This window comes from Kryptolebias marmoratus, linkage group LG8, assembly GCF_001649575.2.
Source record: "Kryptolebias marmoratus isolate JLee-2015 linkage group LG8, ASM164957v2, whole genome shotgun sequence".
Taxonomy (NCBI): domain Eukaryota; kingdom Metazoa; phylum Chordata; class Actinopteri; order Cyprinodontiformes; family Rivulidae; genus Kryptolebias; species Kryptolebias marmoratus.
In genome coordinates, this window is record NC_051437.1 from 13,831,345 (window position 1) to 13,849,546 (window position 18,202).

At 41.5% G+C, this 18,202-nt stretch overlaps 1 protein-coding gene across 1 annotated transcript in view; it reads right to left on the bottom strand.

The window, feature by feature from the left end:
* LOC108232112 (poly(rC)-binding protein 4) overlaps positions 1 to 18,202 on the bottom strand; it is a 39,250-nt gene that overhangs the window by 16,352 nt on the left and 4,696 nt on the right. Inside the window, exons 2-5 of the mRNA XM_037977126.1 lie at positions 9,185 to 9,375; positions 9,067 to 9,090; positions 6,766 to 6,798; positions 4,869 to 4,985 (exon numbers count right to left, since the gene is read on the bottom strand). Coding sequence (XP_037833054.1) covers positions 4,869 to 4,985; positions 6,766 to 6,798; positions 9,067 to 9,090; positions 9,185 to 9,292 — 282 coding nt within the window. The 5' untranslated portion in view covers positions 9,293 to 9,375. The remainder of the gene's footprint in view (positions 1 to 4,868; positions 4,986 to 6,765; positions 6,799 to 9,066; positions 9,091 to 9,184; positions 9,376 to 18,202) is intronic.

An 18,202-nucleotide genomic window follows, 5' to 3' on the forward strand; every position in this document is an offset into this window, starting at 1 on the left:
ATCACTGGTCACATAGAGGTTACTAACATTATTGCTGTATGTTTATTACATATACAGGCAACTTTTGATTCAAACGGAATTTCCTGCAGACAAAAAACAGCTCCCAGTGAAGCGATTACGCCTCATCGCCATGAACCAACAAGTCAGTATTTTCCAAACACATGACGACCGAAGCAGCAGATCCATCCCAATCCACGTGAAACCGCTCACAGCGCACGGCGCAGCAGTCACGCTGAGGTTAGTGCAGCCGCAGCGAGCCACCAACAGCGAGAGAAATCTGGTGGGATTCATGCTGGATGTGTCAGGTATTTCTCTGCTAGAGAGGCCGAGAGCAAAGAGCAGCCCAGCATCTAATTAACCTCCGCCTGACTGTGTGCGCTCCAGAATGAAAAGTCCACTCGAGGTTGGACAGCAGTGTAGTTCATGTTTTCCGGTCCAGTGGGTGCTACCTCTTAAAAGACTGTTTAATCATTTATAAAGACCGCTGGATTCTCTACATCAGGAGCGCCGCGGCCCGGGAGGGAAATTGTGCTTGGAGCTTTGTCAGTCTGAACTCTCAGGTCCTTCCCACCTTCCATCGGGGTCGAACCAGGACTCCCCGAGAGATCTTTAGAAAAGAGCTGAATAAATGTTTTCAATTCTCATTTATAAAAGAATGTAAGGTTACACTATGAAAGGCAAGAGAATTAAAGCTACTGCTAATTACCCTTAAAAAAAATCTTGCTCCTGTAATTTAATATTTAATTGAAAAAGAAAAGAAAGAACTTTGTCTATCAGTTATTTTGTGCTGCAAAATTAAACAAAATCATTTCTATTTTTTACTTTTCAGGATGATTTGATGCAGAAATCCTTGTGTTTTTGCTACTATTTGTAATGGAGCTGTTTTAATGTTTCCGTCTAACCCGAACCCACACAAGTGACCTGTGCTGAGGATTTATGGCTCAGTCAGCCCATGACAGGATGTTTACTGAGGATTTATCCCACTGTAGCGATGGTTTTCAGAAAAGGACAAATGCAAATTGAAGATACGAAGCAACTCCAGCTCTCTGAATGTGCCCAGCTAACCTTAGACCTCAGAAATGCTAACCAACAAGCGCCGCAAAAAAAAAAAAAAAAAACAATTACCACAAATCCTGTGGACGAGGAAACTCAGCCTATGAAAAAACTTGTATACAGCACAAAATGTCAAATTCATTTGAAGAAATGACACATTCAGGGAAACTCTCAAATCCTGCGGACTCTAAAAGAAAACAAAACCAGCATTACTTGAAGGAATGCACATCACCCACCACATTACATCCCAAAGTTTTAAACAAAGATCTTCTGGGATCAGTTAGTTCTTAGAATGTGTGTTGGGGATAACGCTGACCTTCTACCACAGTGTTTTAGCCCCAAATCTGCTCAGTACTGCCAGTGGTTCATGAGGTATTTTGATAACAGACAAACAATTTTGACTCCAACAGGTAATGCTGAAGTTTTAAGCAAAAATCTTTTTGCAATGTCGAGCCCTTTGAGTATGTGTTGTTAATGACTCTCAGTTAAGACTCCGGCAAGTTTTAACTCAATATCTGTAAAACTAACTGAGTTTTAGCTGTTTTTGTGCTGGCTAAGCTGAGTTGGCTGTGGAGGCCATCTTGAATTGGACTGACCCCAAAAGTTAATCAGTTGTAGATGTACATCCACTGACAATTCCCTAAAAGTTTGATTAAAATATGTTCAGAAGTTCATGAAATATTTTGCTAACAGACAGAAAAAGTTTAATCCAAAAGGTTAATGGTTAAATTAAAAAAAAAAGATCTTGTGCAATCTGTGCTCAGAGTATGTGTTGAGGATGACTCTCAGCTACTTCCATACCACAATTTAGCTCAGTATCTGTAAAATTTATTGATTTAGAGCCATTTTTGTATACATTGAGGTTGATTAGCTGTGGAGGCCACCTTGAATTATGTTGACTCCAAAAATTAATCAGTTGTAGACGTACATCCGGTTATTAAAGTCTGAGTGTTTCATTAAAATCCACTCAGTGGTTCTTAAGATATTTTGCTAACAGACAGACGGACAAAGTGGATGCACACACAGACACAGGCAATCCCATCATCACCTGCCGTTTATCGCAGCTGGCATTAATGAACGCATATAAGAAGAACAACAAAAACAAAAAACCCAAAAACTTGCTGATGAGGATTTTCACAGCCTGGACAGTGAACGTGCTCTGCGGCACTCTTAACGAATGAGCGGTACCTCTCTGTGAACCTCTGAAGCGTAACGATGTCACCCCGTTTCTCAGCTGAAATGTGGTGGGACGTGGAAAAAAAAACCAAAACATTTTGTGAAGGGTTTGCTTTGGGACCAGATGCAGTCAGATCACCAGAGTTTGACTCCTGAGATGGCTGCTGAAGCGGTTCTTAGTTCTGAAAGAAAATGAACAATGCCTCAAACGACTTCAAAATCTGAAAGCGGATTCGGACGAGTCCCTACCTCGTGCGCCCCCCCCTGCTCCGTGTCTATATTTAGCGAGGCGGATCGGGCTCGCCTGACGTCTTGTCTCATTAGAGGAGGAACAGGCGGCTCAGCCGTACAAAGACGGTGGGCATCGCAATGATTTGATCTAAAAATAGGCCCCGCATCTTAAAAACCTTAAATGTTCAGACAGTTTCCAAAGCAAACCGCTGGAAACCTCTGTTTCAGTCAGGCCTTGAAAATAAAACCAGATGCACCATCTCATGCAACATCGTCACATCTGGCATGATCTGTTAGCCTTTGGACTATGTGCAGGGAAGGACTCTCAGCTACTACCACACCAAGGTTTTTCACAGTAGCTATTAAACTCCCTGAGGTATAACCATTTTCAGGGAGGCTATTCAAGCAGCTGTGGCGACCATCTTGAATTGGGTTGACTCCAAAATTATATTGATGAACATCCAATGGTTATCTTCTGAGAGCTTCATTCATTTCTTTTTCCAGTCATTCAGGAGATTTTTTTCTAACTTTGCAAACAAACAGACACACACAAGCAGGCGTAAACATTACTGCCACCTTCGCCCAGCGGGCGATAATTAAACCCTGAAAGCTTGTTGTATTTCTGCTATTTCGAGCTTTGCTGCAACCCCCCCAGTAAAAATCCAGGTGTGATGGCGTGAAAGCAAGTTCTGGGTTAGCTGGCGATTGATTCAGATATTCACATGTTCGCATTTGCATAGAAATATCACAGCAGCTACACGCGCGCTGCTGCGTAAACATAAACCGCCGAGACAGAATCAAACGCACAGCCTAATACTCAGTTGGCAAAAAAAAGACCTGATTATTCCCTTTGTTTTTAATTAAAGGTGTCAGACGTTCAATAACTCAACTACGTGGTGGAAACGGCACACAGCGGGTCAGCGAGCGTGTTACCATGGAAACTCAGGAGTTTCAGGGTTGATAGGAGGTGAATGTGAAGGATGTTTAATGAAAACTGCACGGCGCTGCTGCAGCCTGTGTATTTTTATTGAACGCTGTCGACCCGAGCACCTGTTTTCCTTGTCGAGAAATCTGCTGCGATGCTCAAACCGAGGGAGAAGTCAGCGATCTTAATTACTGCCGCGGCTGACGACCGCCGGGGGGATTGCCAGCAGGGGCAAACTGTCATCTGAAACTTACATGAGAGGTGAATAATTACCTCTGATTAGCAGGTACAAATTAGTTACATTTGATCCCCATTTAAAAAAGAAAGAAAGAAAAAACTAAAATTGTCTTACCTTTTATTACAAATAAAGGACAAGCATTCCTTTATGAAATACATATCACCCACTACCTTTCATGCCAGCATTTTTGACTAAGATCATCCTACGTTAGGAAATGATGGCGTTAGACCAATTTTGGTCAAACCTTGAAAAAAAACATCATGCGCAATCTCACGTTATATTGCTATATCTCACACAGTCTGTTAGTGATCGGAGTATGTGTTGTGAATAAGTCTCAGCTACTTCTACACCAAATTTTACCTTAGTATCTGTAAAAATCACTGCGATATGACTATTTATGTGTTTGCTAAGGTTAGTTAGCTGTGGTGGTCATCTTGAATCGGGTTGACTCTAAAAGTTAATCGGTTTTAGATGTACATCCAGTTATTACTTTCTGTAAGATTCTCTAAAATCTGTCCAGTGGTTCATGAGATATTTTGCTAACAGACAAACAAGGTTAACCCCATCAGTTAATGCCAAGCTTGTAAGCAAAGATGTCGCCCGATACGTTGCTCTCAAAGTGCGTTTTTAGGGACAATGCTCAAGCACCGCCACACCAAAGTTTAGCCCATTATCTGTAAAACTGACAGAGTTATAGTCGTTTTGGTGTTTTCTAAGATCCGTTGGCTGCGGCAGCCATTTTGAATCAAACTGACTCCAAAAGGTAATCGGTTGTAGATGTTCATCCGCCGGTTCCTTTCTTAAAGTTTCATTACAATCCATCCAGTGATTCGTGAAATATTTTGCCAACACGCAGACATGAGTAAAGACATTATCGCTCCACTTTCACTTTCACCGGCGGGCGATCACAGAGGAAAATCATGATCTAAAGTCATAATGGTCAAAACTCTCCTGCAACAGCAGCACCTCTTAAATACTGCAAAAAAATCTTATCTGCAAGCCTAACAAGTGCCACGAAACAGCCCTTCTTTCCCTCCTTCTATCACTTTAGTTTTAAGCGTAATCGATAGCTATAAAAACACATTAGTGGTAATTCTCAGATAAAGCTCAAGTGATAATATCTAGCAATAATGGCTTCTTGCACTTTTCCCCTGAACTCCCAGGCATAATGTCTTAGCTCCATAACTCCTGAAATCCTGGTCCAAACGAGGCACTCTTACGGGTGTTGTGTGTGTTTCGGGTTACCTCCTCCAGTTTGTACGTGATCATGGTGAATGCTCTGAAGACGCTGTCCGTGGAGCCCGTGATGGTGATGATTCTCTCCGGACACGAGCCCTCCGAGATGTTGACGCGCGCGCCGCTCTGTGGGGGCAACGGAGCAGAGGTCGGGAAAGTGTTAACGAGAACACAACAGTTGTGAGAGTTCGACAAGTGATGCTGAGGCTGAACCCTTGGTCTTATTTGAATCTAATGTTTCCGACTTTGTACTTTAGTTTCCAGTAAATCAGAAAAAATTAACTCTATTCACAAATTAAGTAGTCATGTTTAGTTTACTAGTTTCTACATTTGTGTTTTCAAAGTAAATTCAACCTACTTTTTGGTTAAAGTGAAACTTAGTTTTCGTGTCTTCTGCTGGATTTCTGCATGTCAGCATTTAAAGGTGAGAATTGCAGGAATAATCATAAATTTCTTCTTTTTTCTTATTCTTCATTTATGTTTCGCATATTAATGTTTTGCGCAGCTCTCAGTCTCATGCATCTCCCCCCTCTCTTTGATCTTTTCTCTTTTACCATTGTAATACATTATTTAGAGCACTTTTCTCTGAGTAGGAAATGCTGAATGGAAATGAACACACCTTGGTTTAGGCTTGAAAGAGGCATCCATCTTTTTAAAAACTTGATGGGACAGGAAAAAAAAAAAAGCCCAGTTCTCAGGCTGTCCGTTTACTTTATTTGAATTTATACTGGCAAAAGTTTTCAATCATACAACCATCATTGGGAATGTTCTGAAGACACAGCTTTTTTTTTGTTCACATTGTTTTGTTTTTTCAGTTGTGTAAAACAGCTGATGGCTGTCGGCGTAACGTTTTTTTTTTTTTTTTTACTTAGGTTGCACGTATCTGCATACAGAGTGAGCATGGACACCTGACTGGGAAAAAATGTTGGGGTACACATCTAAACGCCAAGGTATGAACTCTGTCAACCACTTGCAACCGGATTACCCAAAACGAATATAAGGTGCAAGGTCTGAACAGCTCCTTAGTCTGCTTAAGACAGATATTTGTGTAAGGGACACACAAGGACAGTGCTCCGACTGCAGGGACATTTTCTCCTGTCAGCCTCGGTGAGGCTTTCTCCCTCCTGTGACTTTATTTTGGAGGGGAGTATAGATAGAAAAGCAACAAAGGTCAAAACTGCCCGGCTGGTCGGACGGATGGCTGGATGGGTGACTGCTCTATCCAGCTGCATTGTCCTGTAACTGCCCCATTCCGCTGTTTATCTTCTGCCTCGTAAAGCGCAACATAAAACCTTATCAGCAGCGAAAGAATCAAATGTGCCACCACCAGCGTCGGACTAATTACTTTTTAATACTGAGAGTTAACCAAGCAGTATTAGTTTGGCTGCACTCTTGAGATTCATGAAGAGTGAACATGGGGGGGGGGGGTGAAATTGTTTTAATTGGGAAGAGAAAAAAAAGGGAGGAAGGGGATTTGGCGAGAGCTGCTCGAGGAGGTGAAGAGCAGAGCGAGAGAGAGAGAGAGAGATGGGGTTTGAATTGAAAAGGTGTTTTTATTACCCAGAAGGTAATTTGGACAATGGATTTGTTAGGTCTGCTTTTAAGGGGGCAATGCTCTCCAAAAGAAAGCACAGATTTCCTTTCTTTCTCTGGTTTTATTAATACACCAAACTGCCTGAAAGCCTGAGCGGCATCTGGACCACATGAGTTAAAACAATGTTTTCTTTAAAGATGAACTGAATGAATTACACACAAAAAAAAAGCCTCAGTACAGAAGTGCTGCGCTTATTTCTGTTAATTGTAATAAAAAATAAAAGAAAGCCACATGTGTGACGCAGGGTGTGAACACATGCTGCACAAGTGATGAAAAGTCGTGCTTTCTGGCTGTAATTCGGGGACACTGTACCTCTTCTCGTATTCGCTTCACAGTCTCTCCTTTCTGAAAAAGACAAAATGAAGGGCAGCTTTAAACACAGTCGAACATGCTTCAGTTCCAACATCACAGTGTCCTCGACCTCTAAGCAAAGCTGCCATTCTAAACCTTGAAATTCAGCAGAAAAGTAAAAAAAAACCCCATCTCTTATCTAGAGTTTCACTCTGCAATGCATCCCGGTGATGTCCTCTGCACTAACTCTGCATTACATTTCAGAGATATAAAGGGGGAGTATTCGAGTGTTCATGTCTGCTACAAAAGCTGCACACCGTAGGATCCGTGTGAGCCACAATATTTTTGTCACACTGCAGCACACCCTTCCACCGGCGCTGTGATTGCTTCTTCCCCTCCAGCCCACTTTATTTTGTCTGAAGTCCACCCAGCTCCTCACACCCTCATGTACAACCTGACACTTCTCTTACGGGGAAGATCAACAGCTTCATCTCAGAGCCGCTATTTTGCTCTAGTCCCGGAAAATAGAAACATCTGCGTTACACTGTGACTCGGGGAGAAGAGCTCAGGGATTGGACGGAAGATGTGAAGGGTGGCGTCGTGAGGTATTAGTCCGAGTGCTGCAGATTCGATGCCCCTCTCTGCCGAGGTGCGCATGACGTGCCGGTCTCTTCTCGCTCCTTCCCCTCGTTTTTCTCTCGTCCTTCGGTTTCCCGAGATTTATCGCTCTCTGCAGTACCCGGCACATCCGCTGTGACATCTTTCCTTCCAATTATCTGTATTCAATTATTTTCCTCCTTCCTCCCTCTGAGGTTCTTTAAGGCTTGATGGCAGAGGCTTCTGAAGCAACAGACTACCTTTCCTAGCAGACACTAAAAGTGCCCACAAGGGGCCAACAGTAATATGTCTTTGGAGCTCGATTTCAACAAGAGACTTGCAGTCAATGCACTAATGGTTTTGTTTGATGGATTGCCGAAGTGCTTTATGGCAGGTAGGGTGGGGGCGGTGGTGCAGAGGTCTGTAGAGGGCTGGTTTAAGGCGATTATCTCTTAGATGGGGACTGTTTCGGTTTATGGGAGCGGCGCTCTTGATGAACGCAAAACAGAATCAAGAAGGAAATTTTGAAGGGTGCCATGCAGCTACTACCCAAAATTCACCAACACAGATCAGCTTTTTTCTTTAAAGCCCAACAGTAATTTGGGATTCTGAGCTGACAAACTGTCTGCGTTTTGATGTGTAAACTGTAAAACGTGGAAAGAGAACCAACGTAAATAGAAATGTTAAAGCTTCTGCCAGTGGCTCAATAATGGCGCGTTGGTAACCACACACATGCGTCTCTCACTCCCTGACAGCCCCCTTATAAGACACAGGCAGAAACACAGAGTAGGAAGTAAGCCTCGGACAAACACTGAGCAAAAGTTGGAAAATATATTGAAAAAGTGCAAGTGACAGAAGCTTCTGATTGCCACACAGTCTACAGTGTTTTATGGAGGCAATGGGACAAATTGAAACAACTCTTCACATCCAGTTCTGAAAAACAACAACAACAAAAAAAACCGGAGCTCTAATACAATGGACGTCTATAAGAGTTTGGGTGTGCACTCTGCATTCTGGGAGTATTTGAGAGAAAACCATATGTCCTTTAAGTAACCACAACCTCCTGTAAGTCCTACAGCTGTGACAGTGAGTAAAAGAAGACAAGGTTGTCTGCGTTTTGATAAATAAATTGTATACAAAGTGTATAGACTGTGGCAATAAGAAGAGTCTGTTTGCAAATGTTTTGGACAGTTTAAACCATCTAAAAACTGTTTAAATTTCAAGTTAAATATTTTGTGACAAGGTCTCCAAAGACCATAAAACCTGATCTGCAGTTCTCTAAAAAAAATAGAAATAAAGCTTGTCAAAATACCAGTTTCATCATGTAAAATCCAAATTTTTGAGATTCATTTAAACTTTGAATCCCCTCTTTTTTGGGGCATTTTTTGCCTGTTTTCATCTTTGTCATACTTGTACGGCTACCAAAAGTTATATAACACTATTCCCAAATGAGTTGCACATCTAAATTCTTTTTTTTTGTGTGTCTGTGTGCAAGTTTTTACAAAACTGTGGGTGGAGTTGCAAATTAAAATAATCATGACAGAAACTTAATAATATTGGGTGAACACTTTTAGTTGGGTTTTGATGCTAATGAACTGGCACCTCAGGAGTAGGATTTTTAAAATTAGCTTCATTATCTGAAAAACAAAAGGAATTATTTTCTTTTAATGGTGAATAACTTTATACATGAAGTGTCTCATGTGAACGCAGTATAATGATTCTCACCTTTCCTATGATGCTGCCAACTTCCTGAACACAAAAAAGATAAAGATAGTTAGGTTTACGTCAGTTAACAGACAAAGTTAAAAGTCGTGCACTTTAGAAATGCCCCGCAGCAAACAACCTTTCCGTGCATGAGCAGTCGTAGCGTGAGGGTCACTCCCAAGCCCCCGTCTCCAAAGTCCTGCTCACAGTTCATGGTGGTGTGGGAGTGGCACGCAGGGAGACGCATGAACAAGGCTCATTCGCCGGTCACGCTGGGTGAGCCAAGGCCAGGACTTGTTCTCTGGCTCTCCGGGGTCCTTCAGTGCTGATCTGAAAGAGAGAGAAAGAAAAAAAAAATGCAGACACTGGAATGAACGGTTTTGTGTTTAATATGCACACGTGTGTGTGTTTTCAGCGCGCCCGGTGTGCACCTCAACGACGCAGGGAAAATTGAAATTCTTGCACAGCGACGAGTCTGTGCTCACGGTCCGGTCGTGTTAACACAACAGGCTGTGCTCACGGTTCAATCTTTAGAAACGGCAGGCCTGTGCTGCATCTGACGGCACTGTCGGGCGATGATTCATGGAGGGCGAGCCAAAGCTAGAAATCAAACACATTTACAAAGGCTCTCAGGCTACAGCGCTGGAGGTTGAAGCATCTCTGGGTGGAATTTCTTCATTAGCTGAAGTCGATGCAATATTAATGGTGATATTCGCGGCAAAGTCATAATGAACAGTGCTGTGTGTGAAGGGTATTGACCAGAGGCACCAGCAGAGTCAGCAGCGCTGCATCTCATCAGAGCTTTGGGATCCTAACAGACCGTGGGTGGCTGTGGATGACTAACATGCTATCTGCGTCTTCATTACCTGACAAGCCGGTTCCCTTGCAGCGAGGGGTGGGAGGCATTCTTATACTCAATAGTAAAAAGAAAAACCCTGCCGTCCGTCTAAGACGAGCGTGGCACAGGCCGCATGCGACGTTAATCAAATTCAATTTGTAACAGTTGTCCTGAAATTGAAAAGGGTTGGGCGTTCTCATCCGAGGCATTGTTTTATCTACTCAAAAACACACACACACAGAGAGAGAGAGAGAGAGACTCTCTCACAGAGCAGAGTTTATACACAGGCAGCAAATGAGAAGCATCTGTACTGATCACAGAGTGACGGAGTGGAAGCAGCGTCGTGCACGTCAGCCATGTGACACTTAGTGCAATGATTAATGCGGGAGTCACCTGGCTGCTCACAGCCGCAGCGTGATGTGTATAATTAGTTCACAGAATCCCTCATGCTCCACTTGATTTTTTTATTTGCTTACGTTAGTCAGCATGAGCGTGGAAAGTAAAAGTAGGATGGGTGGAGGACAGCTGACAGAGTAAATAACAGGCCCTACATACTCCGGACGTGCACCAAATACAAAGAAAGCACAAAAACAAATCAATGTTCAAGGGCTTCTTTTCTACTGTGTAACAGTTTTAAAGCAGCCCTAGTGTCTTTATATAGTCTGACTCTCTTGTTGTCGTCCCAATCAGTAGCTTTCTATGCTCTCTGAAGTTTTTCGTTGGACTTTGGCTGCTAAAATAATGAGGGAAGTGGACGAGTGGAGGGCAAAAGAAGACGTGTCGAGCTTAAAATCTCATGTACAAAAGTCAGCTTTTGTCCAGCACAGACCTGGACAGGATCTGAAAGCTGCATCATTCTTTGGTTAAACATTCACTATATGACAAGTTTTCAGCTAATAGTTTTTGGGAGTCTTCTTGTTGGTGCTAAAATACTCTTTTGTGAGTCAAACTGTGCGATCTTTGTTTTTTTTGGTTTTTTTAAATTTAGCTGAAGAAATGGGAACAAACTGTGTCTTTGTGACGTGCTGCTGGGAACAAAAAGCCCAAAGATCCGATATAAAAAAAGGGTTTATTGCAAAGTTGTCTGCCATGTGTCGACACAACCGCTGGTTGTTTAGGAGGCCTTGTACGCTTTAAGCCTGTAGGCCTTCATGCCTGCACAAGTTGTAGCTCAGAGTTGAGCAGTTTCACAAACCAACAAACAATAAGAACAAAAACATTTCTTCGGGAAGGGTCTGAAACTGGAGTGAAAATGAACGGAGAAGCAGCCAAAGAAAAACGTTTTAAAACGACCTTCAGAAAGCCGGGAGACACTTTGCTCAAGACCACTTTAAAAGATCTTGGAGAAATCAAACTCCTTGAAAGCAAAACACTGAAATTTTTATTTGATTCGACTCCAATAAATGATTCTTTGCATTTTTTATGTCCCTATTCAGGACCAGCAGCACTCCGACACCATGTAAACATGTTACGAAGGTACGTGATTTTTTCCTACGTGCACTCTGTTACATTTTTCTCCTCATATTCACCCTTTTCAAGAATATTGCTTTTGAATATCTTCCACATCAAAGCCCTCTTCCACAAAAAAGATTTATGTTAGCAGATATTTGTTTAACACCACACCACACAGTTTATTGCCATCCTTGGGGTGACTTTGCTACCATTGCTAATAGGGCTGCACAGAAATTTATTGTCATCGCGACATCAGTGTATGCCACTGTACATCAGGCTATTTGAACTGCAATAAATCACAGATTATTATATTCCAAGTGCCATGTGTTTACGCTTCGCCTGCTGCACAAAAAAATTTGGCCAATCACATGCCCAAAGGGCTCATATTTAGTTAATCTGGTAAAAAGCCCAGATATTGAAGCACACAGAGTGAGTTTGGTGCTACAGAAAAGGAAAAAGCAAAGCGAGGAAAATGTAGATTTATCACAGCTGATGACTCCATCACAACATTTAACAAAAATGTGACAAATGCAGTTTTTTCCAGTATCAATCAGCTCTGGTTGCTACAATTGTTTCAGTGTAACTGATTGACAACATGACGAAGAGAGTAAAAGAACTACCTCTGCTTTCAGTTTCACATAAAACATACAATAACTGCTGGTGTCAACTCCGTTTCCCTGTTAGCAAAATATCTCTTGAACCACTGGACGGGTTTTATTGAAACTTCCAGAAAGTAATCATTGGATGAGCATCTACAACTGATTATTTATTGATGTCAACCCAATTCAACATGGCCACCTCAGGTATTCAACATAAATGGCTCTAACTAAGTCAATTTCACAGATATTGAGCTACATTTTGGTGCACTTGTGGCTGTGCATTATTATGGAACCAGTCCTGTCTGTCTATTAGCAAAATGTCTCATAGTCAGTTCTACAGATATTGAGCTAAAATTTGCTGTGTTAGTAGCTGATAGTCATCCTAAACATATACGGTAGTCTGAGGGCTAAAAATGTGTGTAAGGTCATTTACAAGGTTTGACCAAAACAGCGATAACCCCACCCCTTCTCAGCGCAAGACGATTTTAGTTTGCATCTCTGGCATGAAAGGTGGCAGGTGATATGCATTCCTTCAATGAATATCAGGCCTTTAGCTTGTCAAACATTTGCGTCAGGAGCTCACAAAGACAATCCTCTTTTGTCAACAAACAAATGCTTTCTCTCAGTAAAACTGAGGCCACTTGTTTGTCTGCTGAGCGCGTTCCAACCAGCCTACAGTTCAGCCGTAAACCAGCCTACTGCTGCAGTCCTGCAGCCACAGCCCGATGAATGTGATTTTTATAAACCTGCATGCTGTCTCTGTCTGGTAAGCCGTGTGAAGGAATCATATTTATTAATAGCCGTTATTTCATATACGAGACGCAACTCCTAAGAGACCTGTGCAGGCAGGTTTATTGTTTTTTACTTAGTGTGCACGACCACTACTTCTTGGTAGATTTATTTATTTTATGTACAGAATATTTCTTAAGATGTCACCAAGCTTGACGCTTTCTATGAGTTTTATATTCCCACTGTGGCCGTGATATGGAGAGACATGTCAGCCCGTCAAAGGGTAGCTTTAAAGCGCACATCTCTGGTGTCATTTGGCTCGGGTAAATTGCAGCGAAGAAACCCCGCTCTGCTTTGGTGAAAGTGATGCTCATCTGATCGTCTCAGAAAAGTTTGAGGCACATCTCCATTCAGTTTCCATAAATATCAAACAAAGCCCAGCAGACTGAAGATAGGCACAAACTGGAACATTACCTTCTTGCTGTTAGCGACTGCTGTAAGCCCAAGCGATCATGATTCTAAGCTTGATCGATGCATCCCGAACACGTGTTATCACAGAGCACATTTGCGCAGCCCATGGGCTAACTCAGTTATGTTTGGGCTCTGAAAGGCACGGCTAAAATGTTAGCACTTTATTGCATTAAGAGTTAATGGTCGGAGGGATCATTATGTTCCTCTCTGTGGGTTGATAACAAGGCATGTGCTTTGTGTCTCTGTGAGGGCGGTGAGCCTCTGAACTCCTCATTTCCAGAATCCCAAGCAGCAGCCTTCCAAGGATGAACAGAGCCCCCTCTGTTCTAAATTAGACCTGCTAACTCGAAACACAAAATTAGCGAAAAAGCAGACTGCAGCACTGGGTTGCCAAATATCAGACAGACTGAGAGAACAGGGTCCAAGAGCTCATCCACGGTCCTGCTCCTCTGTCACTGAATACATGGACTTGGTCTTGTTCTGTCTGTCTGAATACATCACACGGGAGCTGGAGTTATGACTCACTGCCTGTAGTCATCTTCAGTGCACTGAATTAGGCATGAATGGGAAACTAAATGACAGACACCCTACAGGAATAAAATACTGTTGACGAACTAAAAGGTTTAAAGTCACCCTTAGCTAAATATTAAAGTCGTGAAGTTCCGTGGAAAAGTTATTAACAATTAATGTCTTACCTGTTATACATAGCTCTTTGAACAACCTTGGTTCATAGAACTAGAGTTTAATTCTAACTGGACTGATGAGCTAACGGCTAGTCCGAATGTGGCCTAGATGTTTGCATGAGATCTTTGAGATTGGAATTGCTTTAAAACGGCAGCAATCCACCTTCATGTTGGCCTCACTCAGACTTTAACTCGTCAATTTGGTCTGAATAAACTCCAAAGAGAGGTTGTTTAAAGAGCTATGCCCACCAGTTAAGATATTAATTGTTCACAGAACCCCATTTTAAAAGATCTGAACTAACACTTGAAGTGAAAGTCACTTTTTAAGATTATGTATTGCATTATGTGGGAAGAAATGAACACATAACCTTCATGATCCTACATAGAAAAGATGTCAGAATGTTCTATTTTATTTATTTATTTATTTATTGCAGTCAAATGAATTCTGCTCTTCTGCAGACTTCGTGCTTTTTTAACTATCCAGATATGTTCAGCTCAATTGGGAACAGTGTAATATGACTTTTAGTAGTTTTTACTTTTATGCTTTACAAAATATTTCATTTTATTCACAAAGTTTTCCCCATAGTAATATATTGATGTCTTGAAATCCTTCTAAACATAGTTCTCCAAAATCTACTTCAACATACTTGCTCTAATTTTGTCTTCTTATGCCTTGTTTAGCTTTTAGTTGATGTTTTGCTTATTTAAATTTTAGCTGTGGTTTTGCTGATTTAAAGTTTAAAGCTTTTAGTTTCTATTCAGTTTGTTTTTGCATTTAGCTTCAACAAATTTTAGCAAAGTCAGCACTAAGCATCCACAGAAGCTTTTGAAATTATATGTTAATGATACATCAATTACATGTGCAAAAAAAGCAATTTTTTCCTAATAAACAAAGTGGATAGAACTAGAGTGGGATTTTTACTGATATAAGAAAATGTACAGTATATGCATCATATGGTAGAATAAACTGATCAAGTATTCATATGCATTTAAAGAAATCAACACTAAATCTAATACCAAAAGATGTAATGATACTATTTCATTTCATCAGCTAAAGGAAGTCCAAAACCAGAGCTGGTATTTTTGTCTCCATAAAGCGTACATCAAAGATGTCAAGGATAAAAGCAACCAGCATACGTCCCCCGACAGCTACCAGCAGTATTTTTTTTTCCTGTCATATTTTCAAAATCTTCTGCTCCATAGAGACCTCTGAGATTAAAAGGTTGTACAACCCACTTGTCTGGAGAACTGGACATCTGTTCTGAGACAACCGTGTCCCTCACAGACAGCTTAGGACATGAAAGAGGAATGAGGACACGCCTTGTCTCCATGGTGAAGGACAGAAACAGTGTTTCCTGTCCACATACGATACATGTGTCAGAGTGCCTGCTTGATAGACGCACACAGGCCGGGTCGTCCAGTCGGGTGGACACATACAGAGCAGTAAGTGAGAGGGTGTCAATGTGCGTACACGAGCACAGTGAGGGCAAGAGGTTGGAGGTCATTCATACACAGGGACCCCATCCCAACCCCTCATACCACCATATATACACAACATTCATGTGAGCGTGCGCACCAAAACAAAATAAACTCACTTACAGCTGCTGGGATAAAAGGAGCCAACAATTTATGCAGCACACACACACGCACACACACACACCCACCCACACACATACACAAAATGTCAAGCTGAAACACTAGCGCGAACAGCCTTTCATGTGCTGAGAAGTTCCACAGCAAGACTTTGTGCACCAATCTGTCATGAACCAATTCAGGCTACAGCAAAGCTCCCATACATGAGGTGACACAAAGATGGAGAATCGTAAACAGACAATCATGGAAAATACAAGAAGAGAAAACAAACACCACTCCAGACTCATCTCTACCGTACCCCAACAGGCTGCCACCATTGTGAATTGGTTGGCTTGGCCCAGAAGAGGCTGGCTGTCTTCTAATCAGAGGGTTGGGGGTTCGATCCCCAGCACCTGCAGTGTCCTTGGACCAAACAGTGAGCTACTTGCTGCCTGCCTATTGGTGTATGAGTGAGGATAGAAAAGTATTGCATACAGTGTGTTATGATATATAATAGAAAGCACTGTGTGAAGAAAATTTGCAGAACCTGGACATCTTAAAAACACGACACAAGTGCAGACCACTTGCAATTTTTCATTTGAATTCAAATTGTGCAAAATTTACAAAATCTACCATACACATTGAAAAAAAAACAGCTGTAGGATTATGGAAAATACATTTTTAAAAAGGGGTGTAAATGCTTCACGATGACGCTGTGACTGAAGATAGAATTTGTTGTGCAAATTCTACAAACAAGTTCAAAACTCTTGTGGCACGAACACGAGTCCATGTGACTTATGTGAGGAAATGGAGAACCCCCGTGAACGTTTCAAGACATTTTGGACTCCCTGAATAATGTTGCGGTACTACCATTTGACAGCCTCTCCACAAACTATAATAAGATGCTGAAGAAAAACACACATGTGCACACATTCACACAATGGTATGTAAACATATACAGCCATTTGTGGGTTTTGTCTATTAATACAACCACACACAAAGTGGTCAGATTATGATGATGAGTTGTTGACTTCTTTCAAATCAACAGAAATACAACTTTACACAGAGGCTTTTGGATTAAATGCGAGAGAGATATTCCCAGTAGAGGCTTATGCTCCAGTCAGCTTTAACTACATCTCAGCCACAGGACAAACTGGGAGATATCACTAATCTGACTTTATAAGCTGTGCCAGAACGCGGCAAAATGAAGACGTCAACTGGAACAAAAAGCCTCCTTGTAGAAGAAGAAAAAGCATCTCATGAGCATGATTAAATTCTCCATTGGCCGTTGCCAAAAATAAAAACATCCTTCATGTTTAAAAGTAAGAATAAGAGCCATGATGTGTAGTTTTGTACGTAAATACTGACATATTTAAATAGATGGGGGGAAATGTGTGACATCAAGCACACAAAGCCCACATTTGAAGATATGAATGCATTTTACCTTTCAGCTCAATACAGATATATCTGTCATGTGAAAAAAAGATGAAATCTTTACCCCTAACAAGCACTTGATTTAAGCATGAAAAGGTTACTAAAACTGCAATTCCTCTTTTGCTCCACTGAGATGAGACAAAAGAGAAAAAAAAATAAAAAAAATCGACAGAAGAAGAGGGCTTCAGTTGTGAAACAGGAGAGGCTTGAAATTAAAGAGCAGTGTTTCATCTCTTGGCATCTCTCGGTCTGTTTCAGCTCTGTCACATATAATGAGATGGGTCAGCCCTCGGCGCAGAGGGGCCTGCGCTCTGCTATCAGCCCCCAGCTTCATCTGTTGTTAAAGCATAACAGTGTCAGCCTGCAGTCCGAGTCGCCTGTCAACCGCAAGACCCCAGAGAGGGTCATCAGACCCCCGTGCCTTCTGCTCCTGGAGCCGGCCCGGCTTTCCTGCAGCAGAGGGGCGGCTGGCAGTCGGGTTCACTGCTGCCACCGTGCCTAAATGAGGGATGACGCGGATAAAAGTGACCTTCGGCGAGAGGTTTTGATCCATTAGACGCCATGCTATGGAACTTTCCCATTCCAAATAGTTTCACAGACGGTTTGACTAAGTGTCAGAAAGCATGAATGTTAGCATTTCAAAAAAAATGTTGCTGCATTGGTAATTCCTGCTGCATGTAAATATTTATTTAGATTAGATTAGTTAGTTAATTTGTTGCCTCATCTTTACAAGAAAAGCAACCCAGAGCTTAAATTTTGAGATAAATGCTGAAAAGATTAGACATAAATTTGCCATGAACAGCTGAACAATAACAGGAAAAAGATGTTTTTAGACATGTTACCAACCTAAATGTAGCTGTTTTGACCTACTTAATAATAAACATGTGCTTTAAATTCCCTGGCCAATTGGTGTTTATAAATAAAGTGATTTCTCCTGAGTTTCATGTTAGAGCTTGTGTTGTTTAGAAATAATGTCTTTTTTTTATTAGCTGTTAATTAAATATATAATATGTTGAACCACATGACAAAAAAAGCTAAAAATGCAGACTTCAAACTTTAATTTGGGGAATTTAGAAGTAGAAGAATGGTTCACGAAGATCAAAAAAATGCTGACTTTTTGGCAGTTCAGCTTATAAAAAGATCCAGATCCTATCCTCAGGCAGAATCCAGCTGCTAATGAAAATCAGCGTAATTGGTTCCGTTTATGATAACGGTCAATGGCAGGTCATCAGGACGGGACAGCCTTACTTAACTTTCTCTTGGCGACTATTAGTAAGCCTATACCCTTTAAAGAGCATTGATCAGTTCTTGATGTTGTCCCGTTTTCTCATTAGGAAAATTAGAATTCCTTCATCATCCTCATTATTGCCAGTGGAGAT